Genomic DNA, 18,385 nt, shown 5'->3' with positions numbered 1-18,385 from the left:
ACAGACGGTAGGATAGCTTAAGGAAATAAAACAAAAGCAAAAGCAATAAATAATACAGACAGTGTCGTTATTTAGTAAAACTTTCTGGGTTTATTTCTAATTACTGGTTTATTTTAAAAATATAGTCGTCTAAGCAACAGTAGTATTCATCTTGTAACGAATAATTATTTTTGTTTACTGTGCAAACCATTTAATTGTTGCAAATAAATATTGAATGAATCCATTTTAACAAACAGTCTAACAAAAAAGGTAAGAAATACTGAATTTCTGCACATGCAAATTGCGCTTTTGTTATTACTAAACTTGTATAGAAATATTAACTTTTTTTCTATTTTCAAGTGAAAAGGGACAATCATTTGATAGTGTTATTGCATGTTTAACGATAAAAAATGTTAATATACAAATCGTACATATGCAATGATACCAGATCATATTTGCTGATGTATTAATATTTCGTATGACAGATGTTTATTCGGGCGTAAAATTCTTATATATGAGTATGTCTAGCATAATTGATTTATTATCAAAGTGATATAACTTATATATAAATTATGACAGAAAATCAATAACTAAGGTCAATTGTACAAACCTATGATGTCATCACTTATCTTCTGACAGCTTTCTGATTTAAAGTTCTTGAATCAATTTTAATTGCCTTTATCTGTTCAAAAAAAGGTTTCATGTGGTATATACATTATGTCATGTTTATTGTACTTACTTTACCGCTATTTTGAGAGTCTTATCACTTTAAAAGTTGAACTTTTATTTTTTTTTTTTTTTGGGGGGTGGGGGGTAAGGGAGGCATCTATATAAACGCTAATGGGCATATAATCAGTAAGTTACCAGATATGTCTTACAATATTTATTTTTAAACAACGGCTATCAAATTAATACGAACATGAATTTGAAGCCACAAATGAAATTTTTGTCCTTAATTATGATAGATTGTACCTAACTTAACCTACTTAAACATAAAATGGAAATTTTACAATGTTTATCGCTATCCAAAGACAACAACAACGCAACTTAAATACAAAAAAAATGTGGCCCGTTGATGACCGAGGTGAAGATTTTTACATGTTTGTTGTCTTTATGGTAACATTTCACTTTAAATCATCAGGACCATTTCCATGGGTCTGTCCAAAAACACTGTCTTATAGCCTCAATAAAAGCAATTAAAAAGTACGTGACAATGCTTGAAACTAAGACCCAATAACGTAGGGGAATCGGCTGTTTTGAAGTCAATATTGTTAGATTAGTAGTTGCTAATTGCAGATTGATATTTAGACTTTAGACTGGTTCAAGAGAGTTTTTGAAAATAATATCAGACACACAGAATATATTAGAAATTCAGCGCCTTGGTTATATTTGTCATGAATGCATGAATGCAGAACGTCTATGCAAATGTATAAGCAAGCAATTGTGTAAAAGAACTTTAACAAATTGAAAGGCCGATTAAGCTCCAGAAATGCTATCATTTTATTTAAAAACAAAACATTCTATTCTTAGTATCGTAATAATCAAATTAGCTTAATTATAGTGATTTAATATTTTGTATCGGAGCAACAATTCTCCTTTGCATACATTTTGCTACCTTTGGAATACATAAACGCATGTTCAGCGGTACTTTAGTCACCAACAAACATCTTAAATGCTCTAGATCAATGTTTAAACACTATAAAACACATGTTGACCTTTCTTAAATGTAAGGGATTTATTGATTTCTGAGGTGTGATGTGCCTTTAAAGTTACATTCAGCTTTTAACCTTGGTTTTAGAAAAAATATAGTTTCATAATTGTGCATGCGTTATCACCTGCAACATATCTGAAAGAGACTTGAAGAGTGGCTTGATCTTTAGTAAAGTGTTAGACCGTGCGAATTAAATTATTTAATGTCATTTGTGACTTATTTCTATCGACACAAATTAATACTGTCGGGTAGTCTGTTAGATATATGATTGATTATATAAGGTTATAAGTGGTAGCAAGTTTGACCCTATCTCATGACTGATTTACAAGCTGTTCGTTAAAAGCACACATAAGATCTAGTATAAAAATTGATTTTTGTCGCGAAATTACATAGTTTGCAACTTTTCTAATAAAAAGTGAAAAAATCAACATTAAGCAAAATTGAAAAGAACAAATTACATTGAAGTGTTTGTATGACTGGTTTTTCACACGGTGAATCTCTTAAATTTTATTTCTTGGATTTTGAGTATTGAACGAATACACAAGTAATAAAAACCTTAAACGCAAGTATTTGAAGCCTTCGTTGACAGTTACAAATGTCGATTGATTAAGGTACTAGTAATGGAAAGTGATCAATATAAATTGATAAATTTCTAATTCAAAAATGTTTGGAGATGAAAAAGTTATTAATGCTTGCTAAATAATTTCTAAATAAGCTACTATCATCTTATCTCTAGAAGAAATTGAATTCACTCCAACATATAACAAGCGAAGATATGTGACTACAATGTCATTGATATATTTTTGCCATAAGTCTACTGTAATATGATTTATTATTCTCTAGTAATGAATATGTCAGTTTAAGAATGGTCACATGAGTAGTCTTGGAAATTAAATCAGACTTAAAAATGTGTGTCTGCCGTATAGGATATATTTATTGCAGGCATAAAATTTGCTTATTTTCATTCTATGACGTTGTTGTGTGTCTTATATGAATTATGTTTGTTTTTCATTGAAAGTTTAAATGTGATCTGAATGCATCGATTTTTGGAAAGGCAAATTCATTGTTTATTTTAAATGCACATTCGATATTTTGATCAATTGTCAGCATACAATCTCCAAAAAAAACCTTGTTGTTTGTATAGGAATCAGTAAATATATATGCCTGTTACAATTCTTTGCATTCTAAGAGAGAAACAGTTGTATGTATCATTTATGCTTGAATTAAACATAAACTTGTATTATTCAGATTAAAACATAATCTCTTTTGATATTAATTGTTGCGACAGTTTGATTATAATTACATAACAGAAGATAAATTGATAAATAGCGGCGAAATCCTGAAAATACTATTTTCGATTTCATGAAATAGACATAACTAAATGCACAAATACGTATAATTCATTGCAAACAATGTTTATATACCAATGTTGTCGGAAATTTTACATGCATATTTATCAAAACAAACAACAAATGATATATAAAAAATAAACATTAACGATCTCAATATATAGATTTCATAAAATACATTACAACAATCAAGTACAAATGTCAATACGCTGACGCTAAGTTCTCCGAGTTATTCTTATTTTCTGCTGTTGAATAATGCATCAGGTTCAGTCTGGGTTAGGTCTGCCGAATCCATCTATAACCAAAAGATTATATGTAATTTGTAAAGGTCAGTAATTGTCTCGATACATATTCATCTACAAGCTAGAATAATCCAATTTAAGTTTTGTGACATCACTTTCACTTATTAAGGATATGCTTAGGCTTTCTAAATGAACTTGGTACATAACATCCTAAACATTATAAAGACTGTTCGGCTTGTTATAGTAGAAGAAATGTGTAATCTAAACATTTCTATTTGCATATAAGAAAAATACTTATTCAAAAGTAATTTTCAAAGTACTTTCCAGACTATTTTAATGGTCTTGTATACAAAAATGTTAAAATTACTACTGCCTGTGAAAATCAAACTTTTTAAATGAAAAAAGACAAGCTTATTTTCGACCATTGTCAGATGTAAAAAATTGCTAAGCTTTTCTGCAGCTTTGCATTCTATCAATATAATGGGAGAAGCTTTAAACTGAATGAAAAAATCTAACAATAATTTACTACACTTTTTTGCGCTATTTGTGTTTCATTTTAGGATTTGTTTTCAAACACCATAATGCATCGGGCTAAACTTGATGTATGTCTATAATGAATATATATATCGTTAGATATCAAGCATGAATATTTCAGTCTATCTCCGATAAAATTATATTTCTAGATATCCCGATTTGCAATTTATTCTAGACACCAACTTCACAAAAACGCTATATTTCGTGATAGGTAGTCTTAATAAGAAGATGCATAAAAGTCAACACTTAAGTATTATGGGTGTTTTTCTCGGAGGAATATATCTTTTAATAGTATCAAGTTATGGAGATTTTTCTTTGATTAATATATCATTTTATAATATGAGTGGTATATCATTTGATAATATCAATATTTAGTTAATGACAGTCGTTTCTGTTGATTGTAACAAACAATATCAGCGAGTGAGCAAGTTGATAACTGAAAATGGTCATTGAATTGACATATGGGAAGTTTTGCAGCATCATTTGATTAAAGGTCGAGAGCATTGATCTGACTAGTTTTCCATTTATCTTGCGTTATTTTTGCAATATCATTACCTCGAACATTAGCTTTATGTTCACTCAGTTGAAACAGTATGTGAATAGTCTTATGAGACAAACAATGTGTTGTGTGGAAAGAACTGTTGTGATCTGTGTTGATGGAAGTGATAATGCTATAAAGGCGTTTGACTGTAAGTAGTACATGCTATTTTATCATTGATATTTACAATGGTATCATTGATATTTATATCATCTGTCTTTATATCTATATCTTCTAGACATTGAGGTTATTTGATTATAATTTGGTTTGCATCTATTTGTTAATGTTATGTATACATTTTTGTTTGTTTTGAAATCACAACCAATTCTGTGAGTTTTATAAATGTCAGTTGCAACATAAGAATATTCGATTGAAATTAAATTTTATTCGTGAAACGATATTATTGATTAAATTTTAACTCCATTCATAAAAAACGATTCAATTGATGTATCATTATTCAATTTACGTGTAGACCATACTATTTGCTGTTCTATACTATATATCTATAACTTCTTATGGTTTCGTTGTTAATGCATTGTTATGTTGTTAAACATATTGCGAATATGTGTTTTCGTGTATAATACTATATAGAAAACGGATTTAAAATTAATGCTATGAACGTATAGATCTGTTTGAAAAAAAAAATTCTATGGTTTTGTTCCGAAATATGAAATTGATCGTAACTGTAAAAATGCAACTTTATACCTTTTGTTAAATTAATAAATAAGAACCTTATTGTGAGTCATATTACACAATCCTGTTTAAAAGCATCAGAAAAAATACATAATGACGTATTATACATGTATTTACAGAAACTGCCTTATATATAACAGACTTATAGAAAAGAACATTGTAACGATACTTTATATAAATACTCTTTGTATCATCTTAAGACAGTTAAACAGATACCCTGTGACGGTTATTTTGTTTGTTTGTTAAAGTATTGTTAGTCGATTCATTGAACAAAGTGAAACGTGACAATTTAGCGGAATTTATCAATTTCCGGTAGTAAATAGCGGATCTACTGCATTTCTTTCATGTATTACACCCTTATGAAATTGTTAGAGGCATGTATTGCATGTTTGGTATAATTTAGTTTTGACTAGTTTCATTTCTTGAAATTAAAGTCTCTGTTAATTATTTATGAATCAGTTATGCTCTTTAAATAACTAATTTCAATTCTGTTTTAATATCAAGATCTTGATCTGAAATATTTTGAAATTTGAAATGTTCGAGCAAATTTACACAAAGGGACGTCCATTCTAAAACTTGAAGTAAAATGGTTTCGTCAAATTATGATTTACGATGCATCAGTAATATTACCGTCACCACAGCGATTTGGTTATAGGGTTGTGAACAATATTTTGGTATTCATAGAATTCAGGATTATGAGTCATGTTGTGCTTTATACCTGACGAAACCTATAACAGTTCCCTGAATCCAGGTCTGATAGTACAACACAAAGATGGACTTCAAATCGAAATTCATTTGAAATTCATGTTCTTATTATAAATACTCATAATATACATTGAATGTCAATAATCACGTCTTATGGCGACTAGCACATACATAGCATTATTATAGCACACGTGAGATAGTATCATACTTTTATTGACAATGCTAATGTCTGAGAAATAAACAAGTCATCACCTGCAAGTGATATCTTTTTTATACCTGCAAGTGATATCTTTTTTTATCTTTTTCCTTTAAAGTTTTTCACAATCAGGGAATATATCTAAGTAACCTTCTTTTTGAAAAGTTATTGTACATTTATTGCATAAGAAACTGTGGTAAATAACGAGTAATTATATAACTACTATTATTTTGATTTTAAAGAGTACATTATTTATGTATGGAATAGTGTATAGTTGCTCCATTCAAAGCAAAGCAGTTATTAAGAGTTTTTAAGTTGTTTAAAGATTGCGTGAATGCCTCTTGGACTACATTTTCCTACTAAGTTGCTTCAGCACTTTAAGAAACTTTGCGCTTCACCAGTATCAATCCGATTACTGATTGTAATCATCTGCTGTTAAATGTCATTTAAAATTCAAGTTATATCATTGTCTTTTATAAATGTGAATAAACATAGAATCAACCTTTTTTCTAATCTTTCTGAAAGAAAGTAAAACAGAACACATCTAAGTTTGTTGGCGTTCAACTTGTTTAGTTATTTGTACATATTTTATTTTGAACCTTATCAAGACACCATTTGTTTTAATTGTGACATCAAATTGAAATAGTTGAATAAATGCATATCATTTCATTTTTGATAAATCTTGAATAGCTTGCATCCCTAATGGGTGTTTCAGCAATAAGGAAGCTAATGGCAATTTTCAGCCAACTTTCACTTCTTTAAGTTCGGAATAAGTACAATTATGATTTAGTATTTCAGTATTTTGTATGACTGTCAAAAACAAAAGCACTTTTTTACCAAACTTTTTAGGGAGGCTTATAATTTAAATCAGATTTGGATCGTGTATATTTTTTTAAGCGTACGATTAAATCTTTCATTACACTTGTACCTAATTGAATGCTTAGGACCGCTTAAAAAATATAGACAAGCAGACCACAAAATACATGTTTTTATCTGTCTTTCTGTCATTTTTTTATCAGATTCAAATTGAAAGCGGCTATAATTTATCGTATAATTAGCAAATCAAATATTTGAAAAGAATAAGTCTCTTCAATAGTATACAATCTCATATTACATACCCAATTGGGACTTTCCACATTTTTCAAACCAAATCAAAATTAAAATGAAGAATATAAGTGCTAGAGAGAAACAAATATGTATAAAATATATAATAATATATGACGGTTTGACACAAAAACAACCGAGATAATGTTTGTGTCATTTTAAACACTTTATTAAGTTACCTTCCATAGAAGGTACTCGACAGAGGTTTTTTGGCATGTCGAATCTGAAAATATTTTTTAAAATTTTGGAAGCACTTGAGTTCGGTCTTAAAAAATAATATCGGCGTTCATTTCCTAATGCTGTTTACTGGAACAATCAATTTTATTGCGAAAAATTGCACAAAAATCACTCAAATCCGGCAAAAAATCGCATTCAAAATCGATTTTCAGTTCAATTCTGAGTATATAATTGTGTTGTCCTTTGCGGATGTTTTTCATTCTAAGTGTTCATTTGATATTCGTAGGATTTTTAAATTTTATGATTTTAGGGCCAGAGTGGAGTTCCTTTAAAAGCGTTTGTTACAATTCATTGATTGTATAATTTTGCTGAGAACAAATCACCATATCGTTATTTATTAACGCATTCAAACAACACAATATAATACAAAAACAACATGTTCTTTTAAATTGCTACTGTACGTGCCTTTCAATCATTTGAAATAAATGAGCAAAATGTTGCTGTGTTATGACGAAGGTGCATATTTATGCTAATGAAATTGGTTAATTAAATACGGAATTGATTTCCAATTATAAATTAATTTGGAACTTAAACAATTACATTTCGTGATGTTTATATTTTTCACTCCGCCAAAATTTAACAGAAACAGCATCATTATAAATTGTTTGCAAAATGTCTCTCAGAGAGACGCATCATTTATAGCTGTCAAAAATAATATATCTTGAATTGCTATTTCCTGTCTTGCCAAAAGGCAAAATTGATTGGTTGTTACCGATTTTTTCTATTAAGGATAAACGGTTCATTTCATTTTCCTCTGTTCTGAGATCAGTTAAACGAAATTGAACAAACGTTTCAAAAAATATTATGAATAAAAAAAAGTTGTAGAAAATGAAATATCATAAATGATAAAAAAGTTATTACAGTAGAAACTATTATAAATTAGATAAAGTTTTAATATTTAATTTATAATATTTGATTATATTGTTTTTGGTGGAAAATAAAACGAGATATAATATAACAACAACAATATGGGAATGAATAAGAGAACAACAATAGTAACAATGTTACCTGAATATGAATAATGATGATAATGAAACGTCAGTTTCTATTAAATACTATAGTATGATCTAATCATCACAGTTCAAAAACTGTAAAAAATGACACGGCAATAAGCCATTGGCAGCTTCATGTATTTTGATTTATATTCGTATTTTTAAAAAAAAAAAGTTCTTTAAATCTAAAGGTAGCTTTAGACAATTATCTTTCATTGCCATAATTAATCTTATTCAATTTCAACTCTAATTGTTATTCATAAATTGGGTAAGACAACTACCACTAGGAAACCAATTTGTTGCGTATCTTGTTGCAAAACGAATTTAATTGAACCACAGTTTAGGAGAGAGAACATTTCAATTTTATTTTGTATGTGCTATTGTGTTGACGATTTTAGTTATTTGAAGTCATCTTAAATAATGACAAGAAGTTATTTAAAAAGCTCTAAGCATGGTCGGTCTCAGAATATATACCTTTTGATGCAATTGTATGTAAATTAATTTGCTGTAAAGGAAAAGACACGCATGATAAGGGAAACATTGCTTAAATGTTTTCTTACAGATAATAACCATTTTTGTATAATCTTTGGAGTCAATATAACTATGATTTGAAAGTATCATAATCGCCACAATGTATTTTGATCTTACGAGACAGAATGGAAACGATGGCTTAATGTCATATACAATTCATTAAATTAATATTGAAAGTGAATCTTTTTAGTAAGAGTTTTTTTGCATATTGCACATTGACTGTGACTTTAAAAGTATTGATAAACATCGAATAGTAAGTAAACTATTAAAAAAACCTATGTGATCTTCAACGGTTCAACGTAAGCATAGCTATCAATCAATATATAATAAATCATGATAAAGATCGAAAATAGTCAATTGATATTTATGGACTGATTGAATAATTAATTGATTAATATTGCCTCAATTAGGTTTTAGTTGAAACTTTAAAAGATAAAGCAATATGTTAAGGCATCGCAATAAAGTATGTTGAGGTATTGCACTATCAAAATCACTTATAGAAAACAATTATTAGATCAACAAATAATTGATTGACATATCAAGCCTTACATGAAACAAACTTTTTACTTTACATAAAAAAGCATTTAACTCTTAACTTGAAAGGATGTTTGTAAATAATGATGCCATACAGCAAATCAATGATTTCTTCTTACTAGGAACAGTCTTATACATCACATTTTACTAAACATATGAAATAAAAATAGAAAAGAACGTGACAAACGGTTTATGAGACATGACAAACATAAGACATGAAGCATTGATAAAAATGAACCATATTTAATTATATATAGCTTCCATTATTTGATTGCAGCCCATACTTTTTTAAGATGTTCTCATTGAAGATGTAACAAATATGTAACAAATATATATGATTATATCCTCTAACTAATTTTAATTAAAATGAAACCATCTCTAGTTTATAATTTTGTCTCAGAATCAACTATCCATAATTCATTGGTTTTTGTGGTAATTTATGTTTAAAGACAAATCTCTCCGTTTCCGTTTGAAATACAAGAAGTCAGAACTATCTATCATTTTCAATTATTATCAATGTTACAAACGATTATTCTTTATAAAAAAAATTGACACTGATTTTATAAGCATCAACGTAAAAGAATGACTAATGTTCAAGTGACCGTATTCAATAACCATGAATACAAATGCTGTTATATACAGCTTAATGCCGCTCAGAAATTTAGCGCGAATCACTGTTTTCATCAGTTCTTTACTTGACATCAGAAATGAAATATGCGAGACATGTTAAAGTTACACAGTAAATTTGTCTTGCAAAATGTCTTCCAGAAAAACGCATAATGTGTAGCTGTCAAAAATAATGATTCTTGTATTTTTATTTGCTGTCTTGTTAAGAAGAAAAATTGGTGTGTTGTTTCCAATTATTTAAGGGAGGATAAACGGTTTTCGCTATTACTTTTTGTATGGTCTATGAACAGTAAGGCAACTTTGGATTGTGTTAAATGTGTCATAAACTTTCGAAAGCTTTTAAGAAATGTGTGTTTTCAAGCAATTTATATTATGGCATGTGTTCGGAAATTATTTTAACAAGGCGATCAGAACATTATATTCTTCAAATTGAAGTGTTAAAATAATTATAAACTATTGAAAACACTTCTGAATGATACATATATTTGAGTTCATTCGACAACATGCAGTATATTTAATTTGTTTAGTAATGTAATTCTAAATTTAAAGAATGTGTTTTTTTTGGTTCATGTGGTGTTTTTTTTTTAACAATTTTCGTTTGTGCTAAGCGTATCTATTTGGCAGCATGGTAGACATAACTGCCCAATTTTTCGGTGATAATAATTTTATTTGTTAAGGGAACTAAGATAACCCATTTTATTGCGATATTTGTATTGTTTTCTATATATTTACAAGTGCAATTTTATAATGATAAAACATCATGTTGGTAAATATGTTTTATGGGTGGACTAAATCAAATCAAATACACCAATCCCAGCGTTTTAACTGTTCTTTTTTGTGTTTATTTGATACATATGCACATAATGACAGTAGGATAGCTTAAGGGAAATAAAACAAAAGCATAAAAAAATACATAATACATACAGTGCAGCTATTACGTAATTAATTACTGGTTTATTTTTAAAATATAGTCGTCTAAGCAAACAGTAGTATTCATCGTGTAACGAATAATTATTTTTGTTAACTGTGCAAACCATTTAATTTGTTGCAAAATGAATATTGAAGGAATCCATTTCATCAAATAGTCCAACAAACAGAGTAAGCATTCTTATATATATGAGAATGTCTTGTATAATTGATTTATTATCAAAGAAATAAATTATGACAGAAAATCCATAACAATGGTCAATTGTACAAACCTATGAAGCCATCACTTATCTTCTGAGCGCTTTCTGTTTTAAAGTTCTTTTAATCAATTTTTAATTGCCTTTATCTGTTCAAAAGGTTTCATGTGGTATATACATTATGTCATGTTTATTGCACTTACTTTACCGCTATTTTGAGAGTCTTATCACTTTCAAAGTTGAACGTTTATTTCTTTTTTTTTTGGGGGGGGGGGGGGCTTAAGGGAGGCATCTTTATGAAACGCTAATGGCATATAATCAGTAAGTTACCAGATATGTCTAACAATATTAATTTTTTAAACAACGGCTATCAAATTAATAGGAAACAGAATTTGAAGCCACAGATGAACTTTTTGTCCTGAATTATGAAGATTATACCTAGATTTACCTACTTAAAAATAAAATTGAAATTTTAAAATGTTCATAGCTATCCAAAGACAACAACAACGCAACTTAACTACCATAAAAAAATTGTGGCTTGTTGTAATCGTAAATCGATGACGGAGGTGAAGATTTTTACAATGTGTGGTCCTTATGGTATCATTTCACTTTAAATCATCAGGACCATTTCCATGAGTCTGTCCAAAACACTGTCTTGTAGCCTCAATGAAAACAATTAAAAAGTACGTGAAAATGGCTTGAAACTAAGACCCAATTACGTAAGGGAATCAGGAGATAAATAAAGCTGTTTTGAAGTCAATATTGTAAGATTAGTAGTTGCTAATTGCAGATTGATACTCAGACTTTAGACTGGTTCAAGAGAGGTTTTGAAAATAATATCAGACACACAGAATATATTAGAAACCCAGCGCCTTGGTTATATTTGTCATGAATGCATGAATGCAGAACGTCTATGCAAATGTATAAGCAAACAATTGTGTAAAAGAGCTTTTACAAATTTAAAGGCCGATTATGCTCCAGAAATGCTATCATTTTATTTAAAAAACAAAACGTTCCATTCTTAGTATCATAATAATCAAATTAGCTTAATCATAGATTTAATATTTTGTATTGGAGTCACAATTCTCCTTTGCATACATTTTGCTTCCCTTTGAATACACTAACGCATGTTCAGCGGTACTTTTGCCACTAACTAAAATCTAAAATGCTCTAAATCAATGTTTAAACACTATTAAACACATGTTGACCTTTTTAATTGTAAGGGATTTATTGATTTCTGAGGTATAATGTGTCTTTAAAATTACATTCATCTTTTAACCATAGGTTTTTGAAAAAATATGGTGTCATAATTGTGAATGGGGTATCACCAGCGACATATCAGAAACAGACTTGAAGAGTGGCTTGATATTCAGTAAAGTGTTAGACCGTGAAAATAAAATCATTAAATGTCATTTGGGACTTGCAGACACTTATTTCTATCGACACAAATTAATACTGTCGGATAGTCTGTTAGATATATGATTGATTATATAAGGTAATAAGTGGTAGCAAATTTGACCCTATCTCATGACTAATTTACAAGCTGTTCATTTAAAGCACACATAAGATCTAGTATAAAAATAGATTCTTTTCGCGAAATTACATAGTTTGCAACTTTTCTAATAAAAAGTGTAAAAAACAACATAAAGCAAAATTGAAAATCTAAATAATTCGAACAAATTACATTGAAGTATTTGTATGACTGGTTTTTCACATGTTGATATATGATTGATTATATAAGGTTATAAGTTGTGGCAAGTTAGACCCTATCTCATGACTGATATACAAGCTGTTCATGAAAAGCACACATAAAATCTAGATTAAAAGTAGCATTTTTTTGCGAAATAGTGTAAAAAGAAACATCAAGCAAAATTGAAAATCTAAACAATTCAAACAAATAAAATTAAAGTGTCTGTATGACTGGTTTTTCACATGCTGAATCTCTTAGATTTTATTTTTTGGATAGTGAGTAAGTTTGCTAAACTATGAGTTACAAGAGAAAAGAAATCAAATTGAAGGAAAACTATTTGAAGCCTTCGTTGATAGTTACAAATGTCGATTGATTAAGAAACACGTAATGAAAAGTGTTCAATATTATCGTTATTTATTAACGCATTCAAACAACACAATATAATACAAAAACAACATGTTCTTTTAAATTGCTACTGTACGTGCCTTTCAATCATTTGAAATAAATGAGCAAAATGTTGCTGTGTTATGACGAAGGTGCATATTTATGCTAATGAAATTGGTTAATTAAATACGGAATTGATTTCCAATTATAAATTAATTTGGAACTTAAACAATTACATTTCGTGATGTTTATATTTTTCACTCCGCCAAAATTTAACAGAAACAGCATCATTATAAATTGTTTGCAAAATGTCTCTCAGAGAGACGCATCATTTATAGCTGTCAAAAATAATATATCTTGAATTGCTATTTCCTGTCTTGCCAAAAGGCAAAATTGATTGGTTGTTACCGATTTTTTCTATTAAGGATAAACGGTTCATTTCATTTTCCTCTGTTCTGAGATCAGTTAAACGAAATTGAACAAACGTTTCAAAAAATATTATGAATAAAAAAAAGTTGTAGAAAATGAAATATCATAAATGATAAAAAGTTATTACAGTAGAAACTATTATAAATTAGATAAAGTTTTAATATTTAATTTATAATATTTGATTATATTGTTTTTGGTGGAAAATAAAACGAGATATAATATAACAACAACAATATGGGAATGAATAAGAGAACAACAATAGTAACAATGTTACCTGAATATGAATAATGATGATAATGAAACGTCAGTTTCTATTAAATACTATAGTATGATCTAATCATCACAGTTCAAAAACTGTAAAAAATGACACGGCAATAAGCCATTGGCAGCTTCATGTATTTTGATTTATATTCGTATTTTTTAAAAAAAAAAAGTTCTTTAAATCTAAAGGTAGCTTTAGACAATTATCTTTCATTGCCATAATTAATCTTATTCAATTTCAACTCTAATTGTTATTCATAAATTGGGTAAGACAACTACCACTAGGAAACCAATTTGTTGCGTATCTTGTTGCAAAACGAATTTAATTGAACCACAGTTTAGGAGAGAGAACATTTCAATTTTATTTTGTATGTGCTATTGTGTTGACGATTTTAGTTATTTGAAGTCATCTTAAATAATGACAAGAAGTTATTTAAAAAGCTCTAAGCATGGTCGGTCTCAGAATATATACCTTTTGATGCAATTGTATGTAAATTAATTTGCTGTAAAGGAAAAGACACGCATGATAAGGGAAACATTGCTTAAATGTTTTCTTACAGATAATAACCATTTTTGTATAATCTTTGGAGTCAATATAACTATGATTTGAAAGTATCATAATCGCCACAGTGTATTTTGATCTTACGAGACAGAATGGAAACGATGGCTTTATGTCATATACAATTCATTAAATTAATATTGAAAGTGAATCTTTTTAGTAAGAGTTTTTTTGCATATTGCACATTGACTGTGACTTTAAAAGTATTGATAAACATCGAATAGTAAGTAAACTATTAAAAAACCTATGTGATCTTCAACGGTTCAACGTAAGCATAGCTATCAATCAATATATAATAAATCATGATAAAGATCGAAAATAGTCAATTGATATTTATGGACTGATTGAATAATTAATTGATTAATATTGCCTCAATTAGGTTTTAGTTGAAACTTTAAAAGATAAAGCAATATGTTAAGGCATCGCAATAAAGTATGTTGAGGTATTGCACTATCAAAATCACTTATAGAAAACAATTATTAGATCAACAAATAATTGATTGACATATCAAGCCTTACATGAAACAACTTTTTACTTTACATAAAAAAGCATTTAACTCTTAACTTGAAAGGATGTTTGTAAATAATGATGCCATACAGCAAATCAATGATTTCTTCTTACTAGGAACAGTCTTATACATCACATTTTACTAAACATATGAAATAAAAATAGAAAAGAACGTGACAAACGGTTTATGAGACATGACAAACATAAGACATGAAGCATTGATAAAAATGAACCATATTTAATTATATATAGCTTCCATTATTTGATTGCAGCCCATACTTTTTTAAGATGTTCTCATTGAAGATGTAACAAATATGTAACAAATATATATGATTATATCCTCTAACTAATTTTAATTAAAATGAAACCATCTCTAGTTTATAATTTTGTCTCAGAATCAACTATCCATAATTCATTGGTTTTTGTGGTAATTTATGTTTAAAGACAAATCTCTCCGTTTCCGTTTGAAATACAAGAAGTCAGAACTATCTATCATTTTCAATTATTATCAATGTTACAAACGATTATTCTTTATAAAAAAAATTGACACTGATTTTATAAGCATCAACGTAAAAGAATGACTAATGTTCAAGTGACCGTATTCAATGACCATGAATACAAATGCTGTTATATACAGCTTAATGCCGCTCAGAAATTTAGCGCGAATCACTGTTTTCATCAGTTCTTTACTTGACATCAGAAATGAAATATGCGAGACATGTTAAAGTTACACAGTAAATTGTCTTGCAAAATGTCTTCCAGAAAAACGCATAATGTGTAGCTGTCAAAAATAATGATTCTTGTATTTTTATTTCCTGTCTTGTTAAGAAGAAAAATTGGTGTGTTGTTTCCAATTATTTAAGGGAGGATAAACGGTTTCGCTATTACTTTTTGTATGGTCTATGAACAGTAAGGCAACTTTGGATTGTGTTAAATGTGTCATAAACTTTCGAAAGCTTTTAAGAAATGTGTGTTTTCAAGCAATTTATATTATGGCATGTGTTCGGAAAATTATTTTAACAAGGCGATCAGAACATTATATTCTTCAAATTGAAGTGTTAAATAATTATAAACTATTGAAAACACTTCTGAATGATACATATATTTGAGTTCATTCGACAACATGCAGTATATTTAATTTGTTTAGTAATGTAATTCTAAATTTAAAGAATGTGTTTTTTTGGTTCATGTGGTGTTTATTTTTTAACAATTTTCGTTTGTGCTAAGCGTATCTATTTGGCAGCATGGTAGACATAACTGCCCAATTTTTCGGTGATAATAATTTTATTTGTTAAGGGAACTAAGATAACCCATTTTATTGCGATATTTGTATTGTTTTCTATATATTACAAGTGCAATTTTATAATGATAAAACATCATGTTGGTAAATATGTTTATGGGTAATGGACTAAATCAAATCAAATACACCAATCCCAGCGTTTTAACTGTTCTTTTTTGTGTTTATTTGATACATATGCACATAATGACAGTAGGATAGCTTAAGGAAATAAAACAAAAGCATAAAAAAATACATAATACATACAGTGCAGCTATTACGTAATTAATTACTGGTTTATTTTTAAAATATAGTCGTCTAAGCAACAGTAGTATTCATCGTGTAACGAATAATTATTTTTGTTAACTGTGCAAACCATTTAATTGTTGCAAATGAATATTGAAGGAATCCATTTCATCAAATAGTCCAACAAACAGAGTAAGCATTCTTATATATGAGAATGTCTTGTATAATTGATTTATTATCAAAGTAATATAAGTTATATATAAATTATGACAGAAAATCCATAACTAAGGTCAATTATACAAACCTATGAAGCCATCACTTATCTTCTGAGCGCTTTCTGTTTTAAAGTTCTTTAATCAATTTTAATTGCCTTTATCTGTTCAAAAGGTTTCATGTGGTATATACATTATGTCATGTTTATTGCACTTACTTTACCGCTATTTTGAGAGTCTTATCACTTTCAAAGTTGAACGTTTATTTCTTTTTTTTTTGGGGGGGGGGGCTTAAGGGAGGCATCTTTATGAACGCTAATGGGCATATAATCAGTAAGTTACCAGATATGTCTAACAATATTAATTTTTAAACAACGGCTATCAAATTAATAGGAAACAGAATTTGAAGCCACAGATGAACTTTTTTGTCCTGAATTATGATAGATTATACCTAGATTTACCTACTTAAAAATAAAATTGAAATTTTAAAATGTTCATAGCTATCCAAAGACAACAACAACGCAACTTAACTACCATAAAAAATTGTGGCTTGTTGTAATCGTAAATCGATGACGGAGGTGAAGATTTTTACATGTGTGGTCCTTATGGTATCATTTCACTTTAAATCATCAGGACCATTTCCATGAGTCTGTCCAAAAACACTGTCTTGTAGCCTCAATGAAAACAATTAAAAAGTACGTGAAAATGCTTGAAACTAAGACCCAATTACGTAAGGGAATCAGGAGATAAATAAAGCTGTTTTGAAGTCAATATTGTAAGATTAGTAGTTGCTAATTGCAGATTGATACTCAGACTTTAGACTGGTTCAAGAGAGGTTTTGAAAATAATATCAGACACACAGAATATATTAGAATATGAAAAACAAGATCAACAAGGAAAGGCGGCGTTCAATGAACGCAACCCCCATATGACCCAGCAACAAGAACCAACGGCAAGGAGCCCAGGCGGACCCCAAACACAAAAAGGACAGGGCAACGACACGTTAATCATTAAATGATAAATAATTTGTAACTGATTAGGAATTCAAAGAAAATAATAATAGGCCCACATAGGGGAAGGGGACAGAAGACCGGGGGAAGGGGGGGGGGGGGTAATCAAAGAAATAAAAACTAGAGGCAATGGGAAAGATACTTACCGTAGACGAGAAAACAACAAGGGACACAAGCAAAAGTGTCACCAAAACAGTATGAAACAACATAGACATACATCTGAGGAACACAGTGGGGCGCCGCCTTGGAACGGTCAGCAGCCTTGGTTATATTTGTCATGAATGCATGAATGCAGAACGTCTATGCAAATGTATAATCAAACAATTGTGTAAAAGAACTTTTACAAATTTAAAGGCCGATTATGCTCTAGAAATGCTATCATTTTATTTAAAAAACAAAACGTTCCATTCTTAGTATCATAATAATCAAATTAGCTTAATCATAGATTTAATATTTTGTATTGGAGTCACAATTCTCCTTTGCATACATTTTGCTTCCCTTGGAATACACTAACGCATGTTCAGCGGTACTTTTGTCACTAACTAAAATCTAAAATGCTCTAAATCAATGTTTAAACACTATTAAACACATGTTGACCTTTTTAATTGTAAGGGATTTATTGATTTCTGAGGTATAATGTGTCTTTAAAATTACATTCATCTTTTAACATAGGTTTTTGAAAAAATATGGTGTCATAATTGTGAATGGGGTATCA

The 18,385-nt window shown here is 29.0% G+C and overlaps 1 protein-coding gene across 3 annotated transcripts in view; it reads left to right on the top strand.

The window, feature by feature from the left end:
- Nucleotides 1-18,385, top strand: part of LOC132728598 (universal stress protein in QAH/OAS sulfhydrylase 3'region-like) — a 153,839-nt gene that overhangs the window by 85,185 nt on the left and 50,269 nt on the right. The window contains exon 1 of one of the 3 annotated variants that reach the window (XM_060714266.1): nucleotides 4,372-4,504. The exons of the other annotated variants lie outside the window; for them this stretch is intronic. Within the exon in view, the coding sequence (XP_060570249.1) occupies nucleotides 4,387-4,504 (118 nt within the window). The 5' untranslated portion in view covers nucleotides 4,372-4,386. Of the gene's footprint in view, nucleotides 1-4,371; nucleotides 4,505-18,385 lie in introns of those variants that run through there. 3 annotated transcript variants of the gene reach the window in all.

The sequence above is a fragment of the Ruditapes philippinarum genome, unplaced genomic scaffold, assembly GCF_026571515.1.
Source record: "Ruditapes philippinarum isolate M1 unplaced genomic scaffold, ASM2657151v2 ctg953_1_1_1_1, whole genome shotgun sequence".
NCBI classification, from domain to species: domain Eukaryota; kingdom Metazoa; phylum Mollusca; class Bivalvia; order Venerida; family Veneridae; genus Ruditapes; species Ruditapes philippinarum.
This window is presented reverse-complemented; position numbering and strand designations above follow the sequence as displayed.